The sequence below is a fragment of the Tyto alba genome, unplaced genomic scaffold (assembly GCF_018691265.1).
Source record: "Tyto alba isolate M040663 unplaced genomic scaffold, T.alba_DEE_v4.0 Super-Scaffold_4, whole genome shotgun sequence".
Taxonomy (NCBI): Eukaryota; Metazoa; Chordata; class Aves; order Strigiformes; family Tytonidae; genus Tyto; species Tyto alba.
Window position 1 is genome coordinate 689,861 of NW_024881315.1, and position 23,692 is coordinate 713,552.

The 23,692-nt window shown below is 53.1% G+C and overlaps 2 protein-coding genes across 7 annotated transcripts in view; both read left to right on the forward strand.

Annotated features, from left to right (window-relative positions):
* The window catches only part of WIZ (WIZ zinc finger), a 57,987-nt gene extending 50,651 nt beyond the window's left edge, over positions 1-7,336 (forward strand). For 5 of the 6 annotated variants that reach the window (XM_042802811.1, XM_042802808.1, XM_042802809.1 and 2 more), the window contains 6 exons: positions 141-644; positions 2,569-3,105; positions 3,385-3,915; positions 4,899-5,342; positions 5,639-5,831; positions 5,955-7,336. In XM_042802811.1, coding sequence (XP_042658745.1) covers positions 141-644; positions 2,569-3,105; positions 3,385-3,915; positions 4,899-5,342; positions 5,639-5,831; positions 5,955-6,117 — 2,372 coding nt within the window. In that variant the 3' untranslated portion in view covers positions 6,118-7,336. The remainder of the gene's footprint in view (positions 1-140; positions 645-2,568; positions 3,106-3,384; positions 3,916-4,898; positions 5,343-5,638; positions 5,832-5,954) is intronic. The other variant, XM_042802810.1, reaches the window with a different exon arrangement.
* A 903-nt stretch (positions 7,337-8,239) lies between these two features.
* Positions 8,240-20,686, forward strand: AKAP8L (A-kinase anchoring protein 8 like). The gene is made up of 13 exons (XM_042802850.1): positions 8,240-8,338; positions 9,830-9,862; positions 10,919-11,159; positions 13,216-13,684; positions 14,135-14,258; positions 14,422-14,477; positions 15,056-15,092; positions 16,340-16,448; positions 16,810-16,951; positions 17,360-17,465; positions 18,028-18,158; positions 18,997-19,092; positions 19,553-20,686. The coding sequence occupies exons 1-13, from the start codon at positions 8,326-8,328 to the stop codon at positions 20,048-20,050; spliced, it is 2,055 nt and encodes a 684-aa protein (XP_042658784.1). The 5' UTR covers positions 8,240-8,325; the 3' UTR covers positions 20,051-20,686.
* Positions 20,687-23,692: the final 3,006 nt, after the last annotated feature.

A 23,692-nucleotide genomic window follows, 5' to 3' on the forward strand; every position in this document is an offset into this window, starting at 1 on the left:
AGCTTGGGGGTGGTAAAAATCCCTAAGATCCTTTAGGGTGGGGAAAAGCGTGGCTGGACGCCGCTCCTTGTGCTCTGATTTTCTCTCTTTTTTTTTTTTTTTTTTTTTTTTTTTTTTTTTCCCCCCCTTTCTCTTTTTAGCCCAGAACCTTACGACGTGTGAAGTATGCGGCGCCTGCTTCGAAACCCGCAAGGGCTTATCCAGCCACGCCCGTTCTCACCTACGGCAGCTCGGCGTCGCCGAATCGGAGAGCAGCGGGGCTCCCATCGATTTGCTTTACGAACTGATGAAGCAAAAAGGCAAACCCGACGGCAGCCCCATGTCTCCCACCCTCGGCAAAAAAACCGGCTCCCCCAAAGACGCCACCGCCGGTTCCCCTCGCCCCACGCTCCTGGCGCTCGGCAAGGCCGGCGATCGCCCGCCGGACGGTCCCGTTAATAAAGCCATCAAATCCCCTCCCGGCTTCTCGAAAAACCTCTCGCAACCAGGATCCCCAATCCTTAAGAAGGTGCCGCCCTCTCTTTCGGGGTCCCCATCTCCGAAAAACCCTGAGGAGAAGAGCTCTAAGCTCTCGCTGAGCCCTCTGCAGAGCTCCCCGAAAGCGCAGTGGCCGCAGGCGGATGAGGAAGGACCCCTTAATTTAAGTGAGTTTCTTTTCTTTTTGGTTGTTTCCTGTTCAGTTTAATTCCCAGTTTCCCCCAGCTCGGCAGCTGGGCTCGGTGGAGGCGCCGGCATTCAGTAACGGCCGCGCCGGGGAAGCACGTGCCGTTTGGTTGCAATTATCAGAGAGATGGTCTCTTCCCTCACGGGGCAAACAGAGATTCCCGTTGGGATTTCAGGAAAAGCGTTGACTTTCTGCCCTCTGAGCCCTTCACATCTCTCTCCCCAGCTTCCCTTGCCTCCTCCGGGCGCCGGTTGGGCTGGTGTGGAGCGCACCCTCCTGCGCCGCGGCCGGCTCCCACCGGAGCGCGGGGGGTTTGGCCAGCGCCAGCCCCTTCCCCGCTGCCATTTCCCGGGGTGGGTGCGCTCGGCGAGGCGCCGCCGCGGCTCTTGGGACCTCAGCCCTGCTGCTGCCATGTCCCTCTTTGTCCCCACGCCCCGTCGGTGACTTATTCCGACACCTCAGGACCAAAATACTTTTCCTGGCAGCAGCTGCCTCTTGCCGCCTTCTCCCAGAACGCCGCGTCTTGCTGGGAAACATCTTCATCAACAGCTCAAAGGGCTGTTGGGCTTCTCTGGCTCGTTGATTCTTAATCCTCGTTACCCAGCGTCCCACTGCTGGCAGCACCAACAGGCTTTTCATCTTCCCCGGCGGGAATGGCGGCGCGTTGCGGGGTCGTTCCCTGCGATAAAGCAGAGGATGATGTCCTGCTGTATCCGCTCCTTCCCTCCTTGTAGGAGCAGCTTTAAAGCTTGATAGTCCTCCAAAAAAAAAATTTCCTAACCCTGCCAGGCTTCTTAGAGTCACACAGCTACAAAATCACTCCGTCCCGGCTACGGTCTTGCTTTTCCCAAGCTGAAAAGCTCCGGGATGGCAGAGCCTCTGCAGCTGAGGGATGCGCCTGGGGATGTGCCGGAGCGGAGACGCTCTCCGGGTGCCGCGTCTCTGCCGGTGACAGAAGACGCGGAGTTTGGGCTGGGCTCATCCTTGCAGCCTTTTAAAGACTTGGAGCAGCAACAGAAAAACGCTTTGCGCCTCTCTCGTAGCCAACGCCGGAATTCCTCTTCGTTAGGGCTGCCTGCTAACGAAGCCGGGGTAGATGAACTCGGTCTGGTTGCTCAGCTTGGCGCGAGCAAAGTGCCGGCATGCTTAGAAATTGCCAGGCTGGCCTCTCCCGGTGAGCTTTTTCCCGCGGCGGGGATGGATCTCCCCTCCACCCAAATAATCCTGCCCGAGCCTCCCTCGCCGTGCGGGCTCGAGGCGCTGAGGTGGTTTTGCCCCAGTTCCAGGCAGGGATCTGCCTCGATTTCCTCATCCCGGTGCAGCTCCGATGGTTCCTCCCTTCCCCGGGAAAGGAGAAAGGACCGCTGGAGCAGCGTTTCTGCTGCACGTGGCTCAGGTTGCGGCTTGGTTTTGGTGATAAAAACCTCTTCCTGCTTTGTCTTCCTCCTCCTCTTTATCACCACGCCGGGCGGGAATCGGCACTTCCCGGAGGCAGGAGGTGCCCCGGCTCGAGGGCCGAGCGTCCGGCGCTGGGATTGACAGGGACGCTCCTGCTTTAGGCACATGGTGTTTGTCCCGATGCCAGCGGCACTGCGGTGTGCGGGAGAGTCTCTCCATCCAGAGCCCTTCCTCCTCCTCCTCCTCCTCCTCCTCCTCCTCGCTGTGGCACGAGCGAGATTCGCTGCTTCCCAGGGAAACGAGTGGGGAAGGGACACGCGTGTCCGCGTTATCGCAGCGCTCCGGACCACGGCTTTGCCCCCCCAGCTCCCCGCAGCCCCCGGCCGTTGCGTTTCCCTGGGGTACCCTGATGCCTTCGAGCCTGCTTCCCATTTTAGGCTGCGTCCGTCCGTCCTGCCGAGCAACGCCAGTCTTTCTTCTCTCTCTCTCTCTTTTTCTCCCCGCAGCCTCGGGGTCGGAGCCGGTGCGAGACATCCGCTGCGAGTTTTGCGGCGAATACTTCGAGAACCGCAAAGGTTTGTCGAGCCACGCTCGCTCCCACCTCCGCCAAATGGGGGTGACCGAGTGGTACGTCAACGGCTCGCCCATCGACACGCTCCGGGAGATCCTCAAGCGGAGAACCCAGCCGCGGAGCAGCGCCTCGAATCCCGCCGGGCCCGGGCAAAAAGCCATGGCCAAGACCCTCTTGGGCAGCATGGGATCCTTGGAGCCGCGCGGACCCGGAGAGATTCACATCCCCACCCTCACCAAGAAGGTCCAGCAACCCGGCAGCCCCATGGGGCAATCGCCTACCTCGTCCCCACCTCCCACCGCCCGGAAGATGTTTCCAGGCCTTTCTCCTCCCTCCTTGCAGAAGAAACTCAAACAAGATCAACTGAGGGTGGAAATCAAGCGGGAGATGATGTCGGGAGGACTTCACGGAGAGCCTCACCCATCCGACCGAGCCTGGTCGCCGCGGGAGGAGATGTCTCCCTTGAACCTCTGTAAGTCCATGGCTGTCGCCTTCCCCGCTCCGTCGGCGGGGCCGAGCGGGGCCGCGCTCCCTCGGGACAGGGCCGCGGGCGGCCGTCTCGTTTCGGAAGGGGCTGAGGGCTCGCGGTGATGTGGGGCCAGGCGAGAGGAATCCGCTCAGGGGATCCACATCCTCTTGCGTGGGCCGTGGTGTCGGGGGGCCCCTCGCTGCGGACAGGGAGGAGCGGAAGGGGGCAGGGGTGGGGGTTAAACACGATCCTTCTCCCACGCCCCCGCGTCTCTCCCCGCAGCCTCCCGAGCCGACCCGGTGCGAGACATCCGCTGCGAGTTTTGCGGCGAATACTTCGAGAACCGCAAAGGTTTGTCGAGCCACGCTCGCTCCCACCTCCGCCAAATGGGGGTGACCGAGTGGTCGGTCAACGGCTCGCCCATCGACACGCTCCGGGAGATCCTCAAGAAGAAATCCAAACCCTGCATTATCAAGAAGGAGCCCCACCCCTCCAGCATCGAACCCCCTAAATCCATCGGGGAGGAAGGGACGGACCCCAAGTCCCCGGGAAAAATTCTTCAGGGCATGGCCCTGCCTCCCCTGGGCGGGCGGACGGGGAAACCCAACCCCGGCGGTTCCACCTTGAACCGGGAGATCTCGTTGTCGCCTCTCGCCAGCAAACCCCAGGGCGGTTTCCTGACGCCGCTGTCCGCCAAACGACCGTTGCAGGACGATCGGCTGGGTCCTCACGCCGAGGTCAAGCACAAGGCTTACATCCAGACCGAGCTGCCCTTCAAAGCCAAGTCCGTGCACGAGAAACCCGCGCACACCTGTAAGTGGGGGGAGGCGGGGAGGCGGGAGGGGGAGCACCCCGGGGATTTGTCGCGCCGTGGGGTGGCCACGCAGCCCCCCCCGCTTTGTGCCGGGAAGGGATTCGGGCTTCTGGGGGGCGCAGAGCGGAGATGTGGGGTTGTCGTCGTTGCCCCTGCTCCAAAAGGCAGCCAACCCCCCCCCACGCCTGGCCGCCAGACCCCGGCGGGGCTGGAAAACACGAGGAATTGCCCGTCCCACGGAGGAGCTGCCTCCGCCGGCGGCGGGATCGGCGCTGTGCCGTCGCCTGCTCACGCCCCACCTGTGCGTTGGTTTTTTATTCTTCGGTTTGTTTCTTTGTTTTTATTTTTTGTTTGGTTTGGTTTTGTTATTATTATTTTTTTGTTTGGTTGGTTTGGTTTGGTTTTTTTCTTTGTTTTTTTTTGTTGTTTCTTTTTTTTCTTAATTTTTTTTTCTTTTGTTTTCTTTTTGTTTGGTTGGTTGGTTTGGTTTGTTTTTTTCTTTTTTTTTGTTGTTTCTTTTTTCTTTTTTCTTTTTTTCTTTTTTTCCTTTTTTCCTTTTTTCCCTTTTTCTTTCTTTTTTTCTTTTTTCTTTTTTTTCTTAATTTTTTTTTCTTTTGTTTTCTTTTTGTTTGGTTTGGTTTGGTTTTTTTCTTTTTTTTTGTTGTTTCTTTTTTCTTTTTTTCCTTTTTTCCTTTTTTCCCTTTTTCTTTCTTTTTTTCTTTTTTCTTTTTTTTCTTAATTTTTTTTTCTTTTGTTTTCTTTTTGTTTGTTTGGTTTGGTTTGGTTTTTTTCTTTTTTTTTGTTGTTTCTTTTTTCTTTATTTCTTTTTTTCCTTTTTTCCCTTTTTCTTTCTTTTTTTCTTTTTTCTTTTTTTTTCTTAATTTTTTTTTCTTTTGTTTTCTATTTGGTTGTTGGTTTGGTTTGTTTTTTTTTTGTTGTTGTTTTTTTATTTTCCCTGCCTCCCACCACCCCCCGTCCCCAGCCAGCGAAGCCTGCTGCGAGCTGTGCGGCCTCTACTTCGAGAACCGCAAAGCCTTGGCCAGCCACGCGCGGGCGCACCTCCGGCAGTTCGGCGTCACCGAGTGGTGCGTGAACGGTTCGCCGATCGAGACGCTCAGCGAATGGATCCGACACCGACCCCAGAAAGCCGGCGCGTACCGCAGCTACATCCAAGGCGGGCGACCCTTCACGAAGAAATTCCGCAACTCGTCCCACGCCCGGGATCACGAGGGCGGCGGCGCTCGCCGGATGCCGCTCAGCCTTCAGGCCGGCGGCGTGACCTTTCTCAGCAAAGGCTTGGCAGGGGATCTGGCTCACGGCGACGCCGGGAAAATCCTCGACGGGGGAAGCGGCGGCGAGCGGCCCATGATCACATCCCCCCTCTCCCTGGTGAAGGTGGAGGAACATCAACGCTCGAACATCAACAGTGAGTGGGGGAGAAGCCAGACGGGGTCTCCAACACCGGCAAAAATCCCCTCCCTGTCCCCTCTGCCCGTTCCCGGCACCACCGGGGCGTTTTTTTCACCTGAGACCCCCCCCCACCTTTCCTCCTCTTCCCCCCACAGACCCAATTCCCCGCGATGAGCGGGGGCTGCTCCCGGCGTCAGGGAGCTGGAAGCGGAGAGGCCGCGCCGTGCCCCGGTGCCGTGCCACCTCGGGTGCCCCTTACCCCAGTCTAACCCCCCCACCCCCCCTCCCCACCTAAATTTTCTCTTACCCCAGAGTTTGAGCGGAGGCAAGCGAGGCCCCTGGACGCCCCCCTCCACCGGGAAGAGGAAGGGGCCGAATTCCAGCAGAAAATGGAGGAGACGCGGCAGCCGCCGCCGCGGATGAGGCCGGTGCCTTCCCTGGTCCCTCGCCCGCCGCAGACTTCCTTGGTGAAGTTCGTGGGGAACATCTACACCCTCAAATGCAGGTGGGGCCCGCGGGAAAAGGGCCGGGTGGGATCCCCTTTCCCTCCTTTTGGGGTGTGGCTCCGTTTTAGGGGGGTTATCGTCATCCCGCCCTTAAAATTCCCGACCTGCTGCCGTGTCCGTAGGTTCTGCGAGGTGGAATTCCAAGGTCCCCTCTCCATCCAGGAGGAATGGGTACGGCACCTCCAACGACACATCCTGGAAATGAATTTCTCCAAAGCGGATCCTTTACGGGGCGAAGCTCCTCCCCCCCCCCCCGAACCTCCCACCCTCGCTGAGGCTCAGTAACGGGCGCCCAAAATCCCGGCTCACCGTGACGCAGCCGGCACAGGGAAGCGACCGCGGATGGCGCCGGAATATCCTCACCCCCCCCTTCCCCTGTCCACAATTCCTTAATTTTTTGGAGGGGGGAAAAGAGGAGGGGGGGGGGTCAATCGCTGCCTCTGGAGCTTCCCCCCAACTTCCAGGGGACAAACCGAGGGGGGGGGACAACCCCAGTCAAGCACTACATGGATCAAGACAGCCCTCGGCGATCCCACGGGAGACACGCGGCAGCTGGGGTCCGGCACCGGATCGGGACGGGGAGGGGGCAGAATTTTTCCCTCCTCCTCGCTTCCCAAAAATCCCACTTTTTTTTTTTTTTTTTTTGATTTTTTGTTTCGTTTTGTTTTTAACCCAAAGAACAAACGGTGTCGCCTTTGCCGGCGGCGATTCGGGGCAGAGCCGGGCCGGAGGGGAATTTCGGGGAGCAGCCGCCTTCCTGGAAAACGCTGTGGATTTTGTATATGACCCTTAGAGTTAATGTATATTCGATTTTTTTTTTTTTTTAATTTTTTTTTTTTTTCCCCTCCTTCTATAGGCAACGATAAAATTTAGTCTTGCGTAGATGTCGGAATCCCTCGGTTCCGGGGTTGCATGTTGCCCAAAATCCCCTTTTCCCACACCAAAAAAAAAAAACAAACCACCAACAAAAACCGCCGCCGCTTCCCTCCTGCTTTTTCCAAAAAAGAAAAAATCCCCAAAAAACCACAAAAATCCCCCCAGATTCACTCCGCTTCCCTCCCCCCGCCGCCGCATCCCATCACCAGAGAGGAGCAGCGGGTGAGACCCACCGGAGAAAATAAACTCCAGTGGGAGCTGGAAATTCCGCAGGGAGATCCCGGCGTTCCCGTCGGGAATCGGCCGCGGCGGCGCTGGGAGGATTCGGCTCAGCCCCCCCCCCGCCCCACTTTCACTGTTCCTTTATTATTTTGTTATTTTTTTCCCTGTTTTTTCCTCGTCTAGCTCCATAGACCTTTTTTAAACTCCTAGATTTGTGTAGAAATAAGGAATATTCATTTTTATTTGGAAATCCCAAAACTTCCGACTTTCGGAAGGAATTTTAATGGATAAATTTTTTTTTTTTTGGAATTTTTTTTTTTTTTTATTTCCACTTTTTTGGGGCATATTCTGGTGATTCTTGTACCCGGGAATATGGGACGATGGATTAAATTCTTCTGGAAATGAAGCCGGGGGGAGAGCGGAGTCTCTGGCTGACCCGGAATGCTGGGATGGGCGGGGGTTGGTTTTGGGGGGAATTGGGGTGGTTTTAGGGCTCCCCAGGGAAAAGGGGACACCAGGGTCAGGATCTGGGGGTCAGGGTGTGGCCTTGACCTTGGTGATCAGATGACATGGGGGGATCAGGTGACACTGGGGGTCAGGATTTGGCCTTGACTGGGGGGTCAGGTGACCCCAGGGTCGGGATCTGACCTTGACCCTGGGATCAGGTACGTCAGGGCTATGACACGGCCGTGACCCCCCGGGATCAGGTGACCCCCCGGGATCAGGTGACCCCCCAGGGATCAGGTGCCGCCCGGGTGCGGCTGAGGCCCCGCCCACGCGGGACACGAGTCGGGGGTGGAGGGTGTGGGCGTCCCGCCCCCCCCCCGCCCGCGCGCACACGATCACTCGTGCCCCTTCGCGCGCTGCCAGCACGCGGCCTCCACGCGGGATGGTCGCGCGGCAGCCAATAAGAAGCGGGCGCTGCGGCGGGGAGGGGCGGGGCCAGCGACCCGAGGCGGTGCTGCAGCGCTATTGGCGCAAACAGGGTCAGCCCCGCCCATCCCCTCACCAATGAGGGGGCAGAGCGGGAGCGGTTGACGCCTCCTGGAGAGGTGACAGCCGCGCCGCCCAATCAGCGCCCTGCTCCGCGGGTTCCATTGAGCGAGGCGCCCGCCGCACCGTGATTGACGCCCGCGCCCTCCAACCGCCGCCTGGGGCCGCCCAATGGGAAGGGAGGGCGGGCGGTGAGCGACACCCGCCGGCCGCCAATGGGAGCCGTGGATCACGCGGGGAGGTTGGACCGACGCCGGCGGGGCGGGGGAGGCGGGGGCCGCTGGCCAATGAGAGCGGGGGAGGCGGAGCGGCGCGGCCAATGGGGCGGGGGGGCGGGGCCGGCGCGCCGCCGTTACCGTCTCGCGCAGGAGGAGGCGGCGAGCGGGCGGCGGCGCCGCCATCATGAGCTACTCAGGTGAGGGGCGGGCGGCGCAAGATGGCGGCGGGGGCGGCCCCGCGGGGGAGCCGGGACGCGGCGCCGGGGGGGGGGGGGGGGGGGGGGGGTGTTCAGCCGCCCGCCGCCGGCCCTCGGGGGGTTGTCGTGAGGCGGCGGGCGACGGACCCCGGAGCCCCGAGCCCGGCGGTGCTGCGCCCGCGCCGGCCCCTGAGGGGTGACGGGCGCCGCCTGGCCTCGCCCCGTCCCGTCCCCGCCGAGCCTCCGGGCCGAGCGCTGGTTCTGCCTCGGGGCCGCGGCCTCGCCCGTTCCCACCCCCGGGAGCCCGGCCCGGTGTTGCCCCGGGGACCCTCAGGCCGCGGGCGGGAGCCTGCAGCCCTGCTGGCGGGGGTGGAGGGAGCGAGCCACAAGCTCTTTCTGCCAGAGAATTGATTTATTTTTTTAATCAAGCTTCGTTAGGTTCCCTGTGCTTTCTGCCCGGCGGTGGCAGATAAAGAGGAATTCCTCATCCTCGCTTAGGTTGCGGCTGTAACTCGCCTCCTCGCCCAATTCAGTGGCAATTTTGCCTTTTTCCCCTTTAATCTTAACGTTTTTATTCCTTTGCTGGCTCCTGGAGCGGCATCTCGGCTCACCTGTGGAGTACGGTGGGTGGAGGAAGCGATTTGCCACTATATTCAGTGTCCACTGTTTTGGCTGGAAGTGGCTCGGGCTGTAATGGTGACACTGAGGTGGGAAAGAAAAAGAAAATTAATAAACTGGCTTTCTCCTGTGTAAGAGGAATTTTTAATTAAGGGGGAAATCACAGCAAGGACCTGCAAGGTAACATTGCTTTCCCATGGCGTGCGTGGAGATCGATATGAAGGGAAGCCGTGTGCATACGTACGCTGGTTAACGAGGCTGTAACTGGTTTGATAATTAAAGCTGGGGTAACGATTTCTCGACGGGATGTGGACGTCCCGGCCGGGGCTCCTCCGGACGGCGTCTTTCCACCCCGGTATCTCCATCTTCCGGCTGGTTTCCCCCAAGGGCAAAGTGCAGCGATGCCGTCGAGATACGTTTTGCCTCAAAGGGCGTCTGAATGTCAGTCCTGGGAGGGTGCAGGTTGGTGGACGATGGGATTAAAACTTCCCCCCGTCGTGTCCCAGTCCTTTCTTTGTAGGTGTTAATCGGAGCGGGGTTTATTCCGTGTGAGACTCCTCTCGCTTCCCCGAGCGCTTCGCCTCTACTCCCAAAGTAGTCACAGAAATTGTTACAGGGAGCTCAGCTCAAAATTAAAACACCTTTTTTTTTTTTTTTTTTTTTTTTGCATATGGCAAGCACAGGCTGTTGCTCTTGCAGGGCCATCTCATTGCTGGGGCAACATTCAGTTCTGATTTCTTCAATATTTGGTGCAAAACTTGTGGATTATCGGGGGCGTCACTCCGTTTCGACGCTGGGTAACGAGAATCTCTCTGACCGTGAACACTACGCTTACGATAAAATCGTCTCTAATTGCTTTTTGTGCTTTTCTAGGTTATGGAGACTGGAACTCTGGGACAAACAGAGGCAAGTACAGTAAAAACTAGAGTAATTTTCTGGCAGATTGGTTTATTAACTTCCACTTCAGATCTGTTTCCTGAGCCTGAGGGAGACAGGCTGAGGTCGGTGACGAACAACCGCCCCCCTCCCTTTTCTTTTAAAAACTCACATTGCAGCCAACAGAAAATTTTGTTGCTGAAACTAGTTTCACGGGAAAGCTGTTCTAGGCAGAATATCTGGGTTTTTGGCTTATTCCCACCCCCCCCCCCCCCCCCCAAATAACCCCCTTTCTGTGGCTCAGAAAACTCACATGAAGCTGGTGCAGGTGATGATGTAAATTGAGGCTCAGGGAGGCAGCAGAAATACAAACTCCCTCTCTGCGTGTGCCAGCAACCAAATAAAAGGGCTGGGGAAAGAAAAACCAACATTTTAACCCTCAGCAGGCTTTTAATTGGTTTTGTGTGTTTTTCCTATGGTGGGTTTTTTCCTCTTTATGACAGTTTTGGCTTCTTTAGAGCAAGAGGAGGAGCCTCTCTGTTGCTTTCTGATATAAAATGTGCGGGAAACACTAGGCTGAAAGTGGTTTTGCTTCCTGTGCCTGGTTCTGCTGCCTTTGAGGAGGACAGGTACGGGCTATGGTGTCATCCCTTTGGATTTAAGGGGTTCTAAAGCAGCTCATGCAGCTCTTGGTGAAGGTATGGCCTAGCCGTGTTTGTCTGGCTACCAACAGCTTCGTATCCAACGAAAAAACAGCTTAAAATGGTTCTTTGGTATCTCTGTGTTAACCCCAAAATGGGTTTTTGTGGAGGCTCTGCCTTGGCCGTGTTTATTCCTCTCCTGAGCAGGTTAGGTGGAGGAAGCTGTAGGCTGCGGCTTGGTTTTGTGGGACTTAAAAGACCAGTTGTTCCCTTAAACCTTTGTGAGCTCAACCGTTCCAAGTTTATAGGTGACTTAAACAGAAGCCTGAGGGCTTTGTTATTTTAACTGCCCGTGGTGATTGCCTGGGGCGTCTTAATTCAAATTAAAATCGTAGCTGAAGCTGGATAACTGGAAATAAACCCAGCTCTTCTTTTGTTCTTCCAGGTTACGAGGGATACAGTTATGGCTATGGATACGGCCAGGATAACTCGGGCAATTACGGCTACGGGATGGCCACTTCGAATTCCTGGGAAATGGCCAATTCGGACGTTGACATGAACCCCGACGGTTCGGGCGGCGGCAGCGCCGACGCCGTCATCGCGAAAATGAACCAGCGCTTGGACATGGTGTCGCACATGGATACGGACACGATGCAGGGCGGCCACTACGGCTCTGGCGGAGACAGGTGAGCGCAGGGCGCCGGGCGAGGGCCCGCGGGCACGGCCCGCCGCTCGGGAAGGGCCGGTGCCGCTCCCTTGGTCCTCGCGGGTCTCCTCCTTGCCTTTTCCAACGTCCTGACTCAAGCAGGTGTCCAGAGCTGGCTCGGCCATCCTCCTCTCACCTGCTGTAACCATAAAGTAGGGGTTTACACCAAGTTTTCGTCAATGGCTCGCAAAGAAACCCCAAATTTGGGACTTGAAGTGCAGCGCTTCCAACAACGGCTAAAATTTAGTGCTCTTCAGTAAAATAATCATTAGAAAGAATCCCTTTTATTGCTCATTCTCACGAGCTTATGTACTTGTGGAGCAGCGTTAAGGAAAACAGGGTGCTGTTTCATACTTAATCTGAGGTTAAATTACTGATTTTGATTAATAGATTGACTTTTGCTGCTGCAGTGAGGATTTTGGAGCCAGTGTTGTGGTAGATGCTCAGCTCTACGACGCAGTCAACTCCTTGATGATTTTTATTAATGTTTAAGTGCTAATGAACAGTATTATTTCCCTTAATCTTTATTATTTATTAATGGGCACTGAATTTTGAGCCAGGACTTTGTATTTTTGCAGGGTGACTACTTTGAGTTTTTAATGCCTTAAAGAAGTAAAAGTACATGGGACTGAGTAAAATTCAGGAGTAAATATTAATAACTGTGATGTGACTGTTTTCTACTCCGCTCCTACACTTCCAAAACAGTAACTCTCCTAGGAAATGTGTCCGTACTACTAGAGCAAATCGATTTGTTTCGGTTGCTTGCTGGGTTTAACCGCGCTGGAAAGGGTTTGCAGAATCCTTTCCAGGATTCTTGTCCCTTCAAAGATCGTTTCGGGCTTCTCCGCTTTGATCTCGCAGACACGCTCCTGCCTGCGGCACCGCACCACTTGGGAACGGGACAAGCTTTACTAAAAAGCTAAAAATTTCCCGCTCTGTGCAAGAAATAATGAGAACCATGGTAAGAGGAAGATAAGTCACTCGGAGAACGTCGGCTCCGGGCTGTAAGGGGGCTGTTCACCCTCCAGCTGCCCTGGTTTAGCGTAACCAGACACTGGCAGCTCCTCCATCGGTGCCCGACCCAACGTTGTAGCCCCAACGTCTCTCCTTATATCAGCGGGTTGACTTTCTTCTGACCTTGGAGCCACAATAACATCTTTTCCCCCCTGCTGGTTCCTGTCTCCGTGCTCTCGAGGCCTCGCTGTAAAGCTCAGCGGCGAGGGGGCTGTGCTCTGACAAAGCTCGTTAGTTCGGCGTCGTGATCTTTTCTTGAGCTCCACGTTTTCTTCTCTCCTGCCTTGCCAGTCAAAGCACTGCTGGCAAGCATGCGAAGCGTTAAATTGCAGTGTGAAGCGTTTTAGTATTGCAGAATATAAAGTTCAAAGTCTTCCACTGCCTCATTTCCAGGAGGAAAAAATGGATTTAAAACCAGGTGGGGCATACGTTGGCTTTCCAGTTGGGGAAAACAGTTTGTTAACGGATGGGGAGTGAGGAAGGATGGGTCTGGAATAGGTCTTTGGTTGTGCCAAAGTGTCCCTTGAGTATCTGAGGAGTAAATCTCGCTGTTCCTGGAAGTATTTTTGGATAAGGTGGAACTTGCTGTGGGGATGTGCAGCTCTTGGTTCGCTTCAGCTGCTCCCAAAGCTCATTTTGAAGCAGATGTTTGCGAGTGAGGACAAACTGGTAACCCCCAGCCACAGCTGGTGAAGGAACTTTTGCTCAATGTAGTTATTATTTTCATTTTTTAAAAAATATTTTGGTAATTCTGGAAGAAATGGATGGTTTGAGGCGCAACCTGGGTTTTCCTGTGCCTAAAGGTCTCTGGTTCCTCCACCGCTGGAACTGAAACCTTGAAGTTCTGTCACCAGCTCCTGCTGCTCCATGTCCTGTCGCCCCACGCAGTGAAATATGTCCCGTGTTGAGCGACACATCTGCCGATTGAAAAATAAACCTGAAAAAGTCTGGCTGGCTGGGATTTATTCCCTTAACCCCTGCCGCCGTTTCTCAGTGGCGACCCCCTGACGTGTCTCTTGCAGGTATGACTCGTACGAATCCTACGACTCGAGGCCTTCGATGAACGACCGCGACATGTACCGATCGGGCTACGATTACAGCGAGTCCGAACACGACAACGATAACGCCTACGAAGGTCACTACGACAATTTCTACGGGAATCGCCGGGATCAGTACCAGAACAGAGCGCGGGAGAACTTCGGCCAGCGGGGTCAGAACTGGGGTCGAGACGGGCGCAATAACAGACCCATGGGGTCTTCCTACCCCGGGCGCATGGGCGGACAGTGGAACGAGCCTCCGCAGTCGATGGGATCGCGAGGTCTCGGTCCCCACGGCTCCTCCAGGCTTCCCTCCCTCTTCTCCCACAACATCATCCCCGAACTCAGCATGTTCCAGGGAATGCGAGGTTTCTCGGGAAATATGCGTTACGGAGGAGGGATGATGAAACAACGAATGAGGCGAAACTGGAAAACGTGGGACTCGGATTTTAAAGTAAGTACTTGGGCGATATTTTCCCACCTGCTCGGCTCAAACAGAGGCTTCCTTCCCAGCAGACCCATGTGTCCTGCAGCAAAGGGCTCCAAAATACGCTCTGGGAAGCGATAATATTTAATCCTGCGTGTTGCTGCCTTTGTAGCATGGTTTTTTTACTAAGCAGACCAAGGAGGCTGCACTCAGTTGCAGAACAGTATTGATACATGGGATGGTTTAATCCTAAAAACTTTATTTTCTGAAGATATGAGGATATTGCGGCCCTTCACGACTTAATCCCCTGTATTATGGGATAGAGGTGTGGCGGATTATGTCCTTCCTGATCAATTCTGCCTGGCAGAAACTTAGTGCAAGAAGCTTAACTTGCTAAAAATGAGTAAAATAAGACGTTGCTGTTTGCAGAGGGCAGCTGCTTATATTGCAGGGATTAACCTTCCTCCTCTCTCGCAGCCCCAAAAAAAGAAAATCAAAAAAGATCCCACTGCGAAGAAACGGAAGCAAACAAACAGCTCCGATGAGCCCGACAGCAAGGCGGCCAAGACAGACGGCTCCGATAACTCCGACTCCGAGAACGGTAGGAGCGCAGCGGCTTCGTGGCGCCGGGGAGCGACACAAACCGCCGGTGTCCTTGTTTTCGGCAGAGCCGTTGTGCTCTGGCGCGCGTTTAACGGGGTGGCAAAGCTGTCGGTGTCCATCTGGGTTACTTCTCTGTATGCTGACGGTGGTGTTTCTTTCAGAGGAGGGAACGGAAGGAGAATCGGGAGAAAAAGAGGAGAAAGAGGGCTCTAGAGGCGTAAGTAAATCTTGAAAACTACTTTATCGTGGTTTAAAACTTGTAATTCTGGTTGGAGGTGCTGGAGCTGGTGAGGGCAGAGCCCTGGACTCCTGTGTTATTCCCCACGGGAGTTGGGTGGCAGGAGCTCGGACGAGTTGGGGGGAAGTGGATGGAAGCAGGATGCTCCATCGAGGGGCGTGTGGATGGTACGGGGGCTTCCCAGCTCCACCCACCGGCTGCGGCGTCGCTGCAAGACACTTCACAGTGTCAAAGCGCAGCAAAACACCCGTGAGCAAAGAGCTTTTAAGTCAGGAAAACCTCAAAATGAATTCCTTGTGACCTAGAGAATCCCGAAGAGTGGGATTATGTTGCCTCGCTCCAGACAGGGGACCGCAGGCGCCGCTCCCGTGCCGGCTTGGATGGAGGGCTCTCCGATACAAGACCTTCGGGTCGCTCCTCCGCGCAGAGCTTCGAGTGCCCGGGGAGGGTTTGAGAGGCTGCAGGCTGGCGAAGGTGGCAGACCAGCTTCCGGACATTCACCTTCTTTAGATGATTTTAACTTCCTGACGTTGCTTTTTTTTTTTTTTTTTTGTTAGGAAGGGGAAGATGAAGAAGGAAAAGATTCAGAGAAAGGTGAGTTGGTGTGTGCGCCAGCAGCTTGTTTGTGCTCCCAAGCTCAGCACGGCTCGTAACCCCCCTCCAGTGGAGGGCTCGGACGTAGCCAGGAGATATTCCCAATTAAATCTGATGAGCTTATCCGGGCTCCTTTGGTTCTTGGAGTCCGTTTGCCTTGTGGCTTCGCTGTCCCTTCTGGTTCGTTGTGTCTTGGTGACCTGAGCTAAACCTCTGCACCTTCTCGACGAAGGGCCCCCCGGGGATGCCAGTCTGGTGCTGTGATAGATCTCAGAGGAGGGGTCCTACGAGTGAGAGCAGTCCAGGCTCCGGTGGGATTGCATCGCCATGGCCGGCGGAGAGAAATACGGGGGCCCTTGCCAGGGCACCGACTGGCTTGTTCGTCAGGATGAGACCTGTCAGATCTCTGCTGACGGGGGGACAGGGGACTAGCTCAGCTGTGATGTCTGCACTTAGTCAGGTGAATCCCATCCTTTGTGTCTGCTCAGGGATAAGGAAATGCTGTAAAAACCCTGCTAGGGAGGAGCTGGATCCCTTGGTCAGGGTAGGTTGGTGAAGCTGCCAGCCTGGGGCTTAGGGAACCAGGTTTGGATGGAGCTTCCCGCCTTGGAGAGGTGGGAGCGGTTGGAGAAGCGCCGTGGTACCCAAGGGGAGCCTAGAGAAGCAGGAGGGCTGGCAAGACACTTGGGGGGGTCCTGGCTGCTCGTCCCACTGGTGGGCAGCGTAAACTTCATCCTGGGACGTGCCCACACGTCCGAGCGGACACAAAAGCAGCTTTTCTGTCCCCAAAATAAGTGGTGTAAATTCATCCCCCTTACCCAAGTCTTATTGCATTGCTAGTGTTCGCTTTGAGGCTGAACAAACTGGAGCGGGTGGTACTTTAAAAAAAAAAATCAAACCTGTAACTAATTAATACTTAAAACCTCGTAAAACCCAGTAGCAAAATAAAGAGCTGGGAAACCACAGTAGAGTCTTTCTGCCGTGGTTCTCCCCTCTGCCCGCCACACACCAAGCCAGTCCCAGTGCAGCTTTTTTTTTGGAAAAAGCAGACGGGGGGGGGACAGCACCGTTGTGTGCACCAGTGGTTGATCTGTAGTTGGCCGGCGGGAGCAGCTTCTCGACTCTACAGTGTCTTTAGGTTGTGCGGGTTGGTCGGGCTGACGACTAAACTTGTCTAGGGAAATTCTCTTTAATCAGGTGGTGTCCTCAAGTAGTGCCCTGAAATACAACCTGCTTTAAACACTTAGGTGCTTTAACAATTCAAGAAGAGATCAGTCAAATCAAACGCAAATTGCAGGCTGGCAAGAAAACTCAAGAGAGGCAGAAGAAGAGGCATCGGGATCGCATGGTGGAAAGGTAACATCTCCTATTTTATTTTACTTTTTTTTTCTAGTAGTGTTGCTTCCTTCTCTGGGGCTGTAGTACTTGCTGCCAGGGTCTGTCCTTCTGTTCCCAGTTGTCCCAGTGTTTTGTCTGTTCCTTGTAGAAGCTGCTTTGCTCTCCTGCCCGCCATGCTGTCCATAATTAAAAGATCAATAGAAATGGGAAAAACTCTGGGAAACATCCCGTAAATGCTTAAAGGGTTGGAGACTTCCAGAAGTTTATCTGCCACCCTTAAACAGAGCGAGGGAGCGGATCGAGTTGTAAAGTGGTGCCATGTAGAGCTGGAATGGATTGGTTTGAGTGTCGCTTCCCTCACCTCCCAATCTCTCAACAGGATCCAGTTTGTTTGCTCGTTATGCAAATATCGGACCTTCTACGATGACGAGATGAACAGTCACCTCGAGAGTAAATTCCACAAGGAGCACTTCAAGTTTGTGGGAACCAAGTTGCCTCAACAAACAGCTGATTTTCTCCAGGTGAGCCTCTGGTTATGTTTCTGTCTCCCGGGTTTGAGTTTGCTGTATTATTATTATTATAATAATTTTGGAGATGCTCTAAAGCACCTGAACTACTTCTATTAAATAACTGTCTTGGAAACTGCTAGACAAGGTGGACTAAAGCACCACAGCTCTGCCTTGACTGTTGCTGCCTTTTGAATGGGTTGCTTAGTCTCTGGTCTTACTGGTTGCACTGGTAGGAAATAAGATACTTGCCCACCACAGAGCTTGGTGGCCGGAGTGGGTGACTTAGGTGCTGAAAGGCAGTGCTACCCACAGGACGAGGGGTGCGGGGATTTGTAGGACTTTAGGATGAGTGACTGGAGATGCACCTGAAAGTAGGGGGTGAAAAAAAAAGAGATTAACGTGAAATACTCTGCCGTACAGGAATATGTTGCTAATAAAACTAGGAAAACTGAAGAGCGCCGTAAAGCAATTGAAGACATTAACGCGGTTATTCAGCAGATTTATAGGGACCAAGATCTTACGCAAGGTAAGATTTACTCCCTGTGTGCGTGCAAGAGTTCCTTTGTCGTGTGTATCTGCTGCCTTGTCAACTCTATAAATAATAAAATAGTAAAAAAGGGGAGGAGGCGAAACTGCTGGTGTTGCTGAAGAGTAAAACCTCCTGTCTGCTCGAGTGCCCCGTCAGCCACTTGAGGTTGTTACCCGGCTTTGTGGACGCTAGCTGAATGATTAGCTGGCTGAAGAGATTTTTTTATTTTCACTTTTTTATTTTTTTTTTTCGTAAACCCGCAGTGCTGATGCAGCTGCAGCTCGTGTCGCTCAGCGTTGCGGTGTGCGGCCAGGCTTGTGTGTGGGCCACTGGTGTTCTGTTAACCTGGCGGTATCTAACGCACGCTCCGCTTGGCTCCTCTCCTGCCTCCTGGGAAGGCTGGTCTGAGGCTGGTGGAAGGGTTAAAAATGAGGGTTTGGTGGTTAAAAATTGAGTTTTCGGTGGTTAAAAATGAGTTTATAACGCAGGCTGTAGTAAAATCTAGAACGCAGCACAAATCCCTGGATTATTTTCTGGTTAATGCTGTTCTGCCTTTCAGATGTTGGCATGGAGCATTTCATTAAGAAGGTGGAGGCAGCTCACTGTGCTGCCTGTGACCTCTTCATCCCGATGCAGTACGGCATCATCCAGAAACACCTGAAGTCGCTGGACCACAACCACAACCGCAGGGTGAGTGGCGGCCGGGCGCCCCGGCGGGTTCTGTGGGCTTCAGCTGCAAGAGCAGGAGCACGAATCCGGATGGTTCCTGAGACGGGGGGGAGCTCTTCTTCATCCTCTTCAGTGCTTCTGTCCACAGTCAGCAGCCGATTTTGATGTTCTTGTGTCCCAAGAGTCTGCGCTTAATTTTAACGGCTTTTGTGTCCCCAGAAACCTTCCCTTTGCAAAAACTGGCAAGCGAGGTGTCAGTGGGATTAAAGCGCCATCAGCAAAGCCCCATGCCAATCTGAAAATGAGATCTCGTGTCTCTTGCCCCATTTCTTGCAAAATAAACAGCTTTCTGAGTTCCCCGCTTCCACGTACGTGTAGGATGGTGTTGTTGGAAGCTTTACCCACGAGCAGCGAGCCGAGGCGACGGCTGTCAGACGACAGCTCTGCCACGGTGTAAAAGACATCTGTCGACCCACGACTGTGGATCTTGACGCGCCCCCAGCCGCAGCGCTCGGCTCTTCAGCCGTCCGTCGCTCCCCACGCCTCGGCAGAACGGGAACGCGCCCGCTTTCCACTTCGGGCCCCAGAGGCTGAAAGATCAAACGATCCCGCTGGTGGAAGTGGGTGAAACAGCCCTCGCGGCTTTTCCTTGGCTGCCTGACACTCACCTTTCCCGAGCACGGAATCTGGGGAATGTGCAGAAAATAGCAGATTTCTTAAGTACTGCTGTGTTGTCACCTACTCCAATACCGAAGTGTGCTGTATAGCCTGTCCACGGCTGAGCTGTGACTAATTACTGGCCTTGTAAGTTAATTCAGGACAAAATTTAAGTGCATTTTTTTTTTGTCCTCCTGTACAGGCTATGATGGAGCAGTCCAAGAAATCGTCGCTAGTAGTTGCGAGGAGTATTCTCAACAACAAACTAATCAGTAAGAAACTGGAGCGGTACCTGAAGGTAGGCATTTGCCCAGCGGCTTGGTGTGGGGTCAGGCTGGTAGCAACACTTCCACGCTGCAGGGATTTCCCAGTAGCTGCCCAGGGTGCTTATTAGCTCCACATGGGTGTGATTTGGGGAGTTTTTTGATGATATATTGGACTCCTGGTTGCTGGTTAGCGAATCTCTACAGCACAGATGACTTCATCTGTCCTCTCCTGCCTCACGTTATGCTGAGCCATGAGCGAGGTCTCCAGCTTAAATTTTGGCTGGAGACCTGACCGTTGCGCTGTCGCTGCTAATATTAGCTTTGATTGGAATTCTTGAGGCGGCATCTGTTTTCAGGAGCTGCTCACTTGCTACTTTCGGTGCAGCCATTACTCTAAACTTAGGAGGGTTTGCTGGCGTGTGGCTGGTGTGAATTCCTCGAAGCAGCTCGAGAGAAACTCACAGCAGACGAATGCTTGTCTTCTCTTTTCAGGGTGAGAATCCTTTCACGGATGACCCAGAAGAAAAAGAGGAGCATGAGGAAGGAGAAGGGGGAGCCAGTGGAAATGTAGAGGAAGGGACAGCAGAAGGAGCAGATGAAAACAAAGATGAGGATGAAAACCCGGAAGAAGAAAACCCAGAGGAGGAAAACCCGGAAGAAGAAAATCCAGAAGAGGAAAATCCGGAAGAGGAAAATCCAGAGGAAGAAAACCCAGAGGAGGAAAATCTAGATGAAGAAAATAAGGATACCGAAGAGAACCCAGAAGCAGGAGGAGCTGAAAATGAGGGGGAACGAGAAGAAACAGGGACAGAGGCAGAAATCAAGGCACAAGCACAAACAGAGGTGGAACCAGATGTGGAAAAGGCGGAGGAACCGACTTCCCCACCTGAAGAAGAGCAGCAACAGCCAGTAGAAGGTGTGGAAGTAGAAGATGAGGAGGAAGAAAGTGAGGAAGCTGCTGCAGCACAAGAGGATGAGGATGCGGAGTAAACTCTGGATGGGGAAGCTGATGTGTAAAAGACCTGACGTATTTTGTTGTTTGGTTGTTTTTTGTTTGTTTTTGTTTTTTTTAAAAAAAACCCATAACTGTATCTGTGAATTTCATAGGACATGTTTTGAGTTCTCATTCTACTAAACTCACTTAGGCAGTGGGAGACTTTACCTGTAAAGTGTTTTTTTCTGGAAAATAGAGGAAACTTTTTTTTTTTACCAAATCTTCATTTTAGTAGCTAGGTTTTGTGCGGTCTCTGTTTTTTAGGTGGCTTTGTACTAGGAGAATTTCCTTTTGAGCATGTGTGCAAACCAGTGCTACTTCACGATCTGGCAAATGAAACCTCTTCCCCCTGAATTGAAACTTTTCTATATTTAACAAAGATGTGGTTTGTCCCCTTAGCCTGTCTGCCTGGAAACATCAGAAAATCGGTTCCAGGGTTTTAATTTTGCAGCGTACACCATTAAGGTTCACCATAACTTCCATGTGACTGTAATATTCCCCCTGATGTTTTATTCTTCCTTTTAACGCGGAGCGAAACTTAAGTGGTGTCAACATTGTATTGTTTGTAAAATGCTTTCATTTTCAAGGTGAATGTTTTGGTGGGTTGAGATAAAAGGACTATCCTGAGTTTACCTGTGACTCTGCCTTAATTTCTGGTGCCCTGGTAAAGCTTGTGAGAGGCTGGAAGCTTCGAACCGGTCTACAACCCCCGTGTCTCCGTGTTCTGGTTCGTTATTTGGGTTCGGCTCCGCTTCCCTCTCTGCATTCAACGCTGCAGATGGAACCGACTGGCACTGGGCTGAAGCTGTCATCGGTTAATCATCACCTGGAGTACGGATTTTCCTTCCTGAAATGAGGGAGAAAGAAGGAAATTAGTTTCCATGACACTGCAGAGGTTATTCCCGCTACGGAGAGAGGTGGCGTGGGTGGCGGATAAGGACGCGCTTGGCCTTGAAGCGCCGGCGCGACACCAAACCCGGTCTTGCACACCTCCAGCTCGGTGTAAATTGTTTCGAAGAGAGAAGTTTCCCCCAGCGATGCGCCAGAAGGGAGACTCGAGCATTAACGTGAAGACAAGGCTGAGACCACTCGTGACCTCAGAGCCTGTCCTCCAGCGCTGGTCCCTGGTGGCAGCGACCGCCGGGTGCTCCAGTGAAGTCCTCTGCGAGTTAACGGGATCCAGATGGAGGAGATGAGCCCCATGAGACAGAACGTTTCACCTGCTCCATGCCAGGGAGACTTACTGCCCGTAAAAACACCGAATTCAAGTCCTGAGCTGTTTATCCCAAGCGGTGAACCTTTCTCCTGCAGAGGGACATCTCAAACTAGTCCAGCAAGATTCTTTTCCCGATGTAATTAATAGCCTGAGTCACTGAATACCTCACCAGGGCTGTAAGGAATTTGGCTCGTTCCCTCTTGCGTGGGTGGTACGGCTTGATCCCGAGGCTGACCCTGCGAGCTGTTGGGTGTCCAGGGAGTTGGCACCTCTTGCATGGGTTTATTCGGGCATCTACCAGATTTTGGGTTGTTTTAGCATATTAAGCCTGATCTCGCTTCGATGCATGTTTGAGCTCGTAATTACCGCTAAGCATCGTTAGCGTGCTGCAGGAATTAATTGGGGGGGCCTTGGAGGATGCTGGTGTGGCACTTGAGGGTTTGGGGGCTGATTTTGAAGGCTGTAAAAGACAAGGAGGGGCTGCAGGGTTAGAAAGCTGCCTCGGAAGTGTAATCTTCACACATTTTTGCTTTGAAGGCAGACGGGCATTCAGCTAGCCACCATCATCTGTTCAAGTTTGGCCTGTGCCAAGAGTAGAGTCTTAATTCTGTCGCCTCCTTTTACAGCTGCTGGGTTTTCCTCCTTGCTCAGCAGAGCTTTGTGGTGATTTCCAAGTTTCCTCCTGTTGTTCCTCTCTGTAGAAACCCTCTGATCTAGATTTAATTAGCTGATCCCATCCTGATGAAAACAACCAGGTTTGGCTTTGTTGAAGCGTTAAGACCTGTGCTCTGCTTCAGTTTTACTGCGTTTGAGGAGGGATATTTTAATTGGGGTGGATTTTCAGAAAGTGTTAAAGGAAAATAACTTTGATTTACGGTTTACTTAAGAAAATTCAGATTCTTTAATTGGGGTTGGCAGCCTGTAACCTTAAATATGGGGGTCCTGAAAGTGGTGAGATCTCCATGAGCCAGCCATTCTTTTTAGAAACAGACAAAACTCACCTTTTTTTTTTTTTTCCTGTTGTTGTTGTAATATAGTGAGTTACACCTTCGTTCTGCCTCACCCTTTACGCTTTATTTCCTTACTTTCTCCTTTCTGCTGTCAGTATTTTTCTAACATGCCATTATACTGGCTTGAGAAGTGACTTTGGAGAAGAGGGACTGTCAAGGGGTGCAGGTTGTGTGTTTATGCTGCTTCCCAGCTGGTTTTTCGGGAGAAGGCTCTTCACCTCCTGGTCATCAGGGTCGGCAGCTCCTCCCGTCCCATGTCGCTCACTCGGGAAGCGTCGGCATCAATCAAAACGTCTGCAGAACTTCCAGCAGGTAACAGTGGAGTTTGAGCTGCTTCCTTCACTGGTTATCTTCTACCCGTTTATTGACACGGGGAGGGGAAAATCAGCTGTCAGCATGAAAGAACAATTTGTAATTAATTTCCTTCTTGTGTAATTAGGGCACAGCCTGAGTGAAGTTACCTCAGTGTTCCTGAAGTTCAGGGTGGAAGGACAATCTTGCTTCCTCATAGCAGAATCCAGTGTCCCCTTGCAGAGGTGAAGTTTATCCCTTCAACAACCCCCTTTTCAGGTTAAGGGGCAAATTGTGCATTTTGGACGCTCCCCCATGCCGTTCTGCCAAGCTTTCCACATTTTGGTGAGGGATTAATTGTACAACAGCCCTTTCCTTGGACTCTGAGCTTTGTGTTCCCTTTTAAACAAAGGTCTGGCCAAGGTGCGAGTCCTCAAGGGGCAGCTGGTGCTGAGCCCAGGCTGCCATCCGTGCTGCCACATCGATGAGCTCGGGTCTCATCCAGCTTCTCGGGAGCGTTTGGTGCTTGATGCCACCATGTAACTGGGTCCTTGGACACTAAATATTGCTGTGGGTTTGTGTTCGGTGTCAAAAAACCTTTGAATTAAGTGCAGCTATAGATACGCTGTGTAGGAAATGCTGAGTGCTTGTATATGTAGCGTCAAGGTTTTCAAGGCTCTGTGCTTCTCTAGGATGCAGGCAGTAAGCTCCAAACATCTGACAGCAATTCAACTAACTAAAACGCCCTCAGACCGCTTGAAGCTGAGCAGGATGGACCTCGGGCTGCCCGTGACTTGCAGGAACATCCCAGCACCTCGTCCCCAGAGGAGAGGAGAGAAGAGGAAGCGGAAACCAGGCAGGAAGAGCTCGGAGAAGTCAGTGGGTGCTGAAATCCTGCGCCAACTTCCCTGTAAATGCGTTCCCTGAACAAGCTATCTTAAGAAAACTGCTGATGAGTAAGCGATCGCGTAGAGTTCACCGCAGCCGCTCCTGCGTGCTGGCTGCTGTGAGGGACAAGATTTAGGATATAGGTGCTATACGTCTGGCCACTGTTCGATTTACGCCTGTCACGATAGTTTTTGGCTGCTGCTGCTTTTCCCTCAGGAAAGGCAAGCTGAATT

What these genes read in the sequence shown, in the direction of transcription:
- AKAP8L (XM_042802850.1), top strand. An exon ending in CGTGGGACTCGGATTTTAAA is followed by an intron (nt 13,685 to 14,134) that starts GTAAGTACTTGG and finishes CCTCTCTCGCAG; the next exon opens with CCCCAAAAAAAGAAAATCAA. An exon ending in CGGGATCGCATGGTGGAAAG is followed by an intron (nt 16,449 to 16,809) that starts GTAACATCTCCT and finishes ATCTCTCAACAG; the next exon opens with GATCCAGTTTGTTTGCTCGT.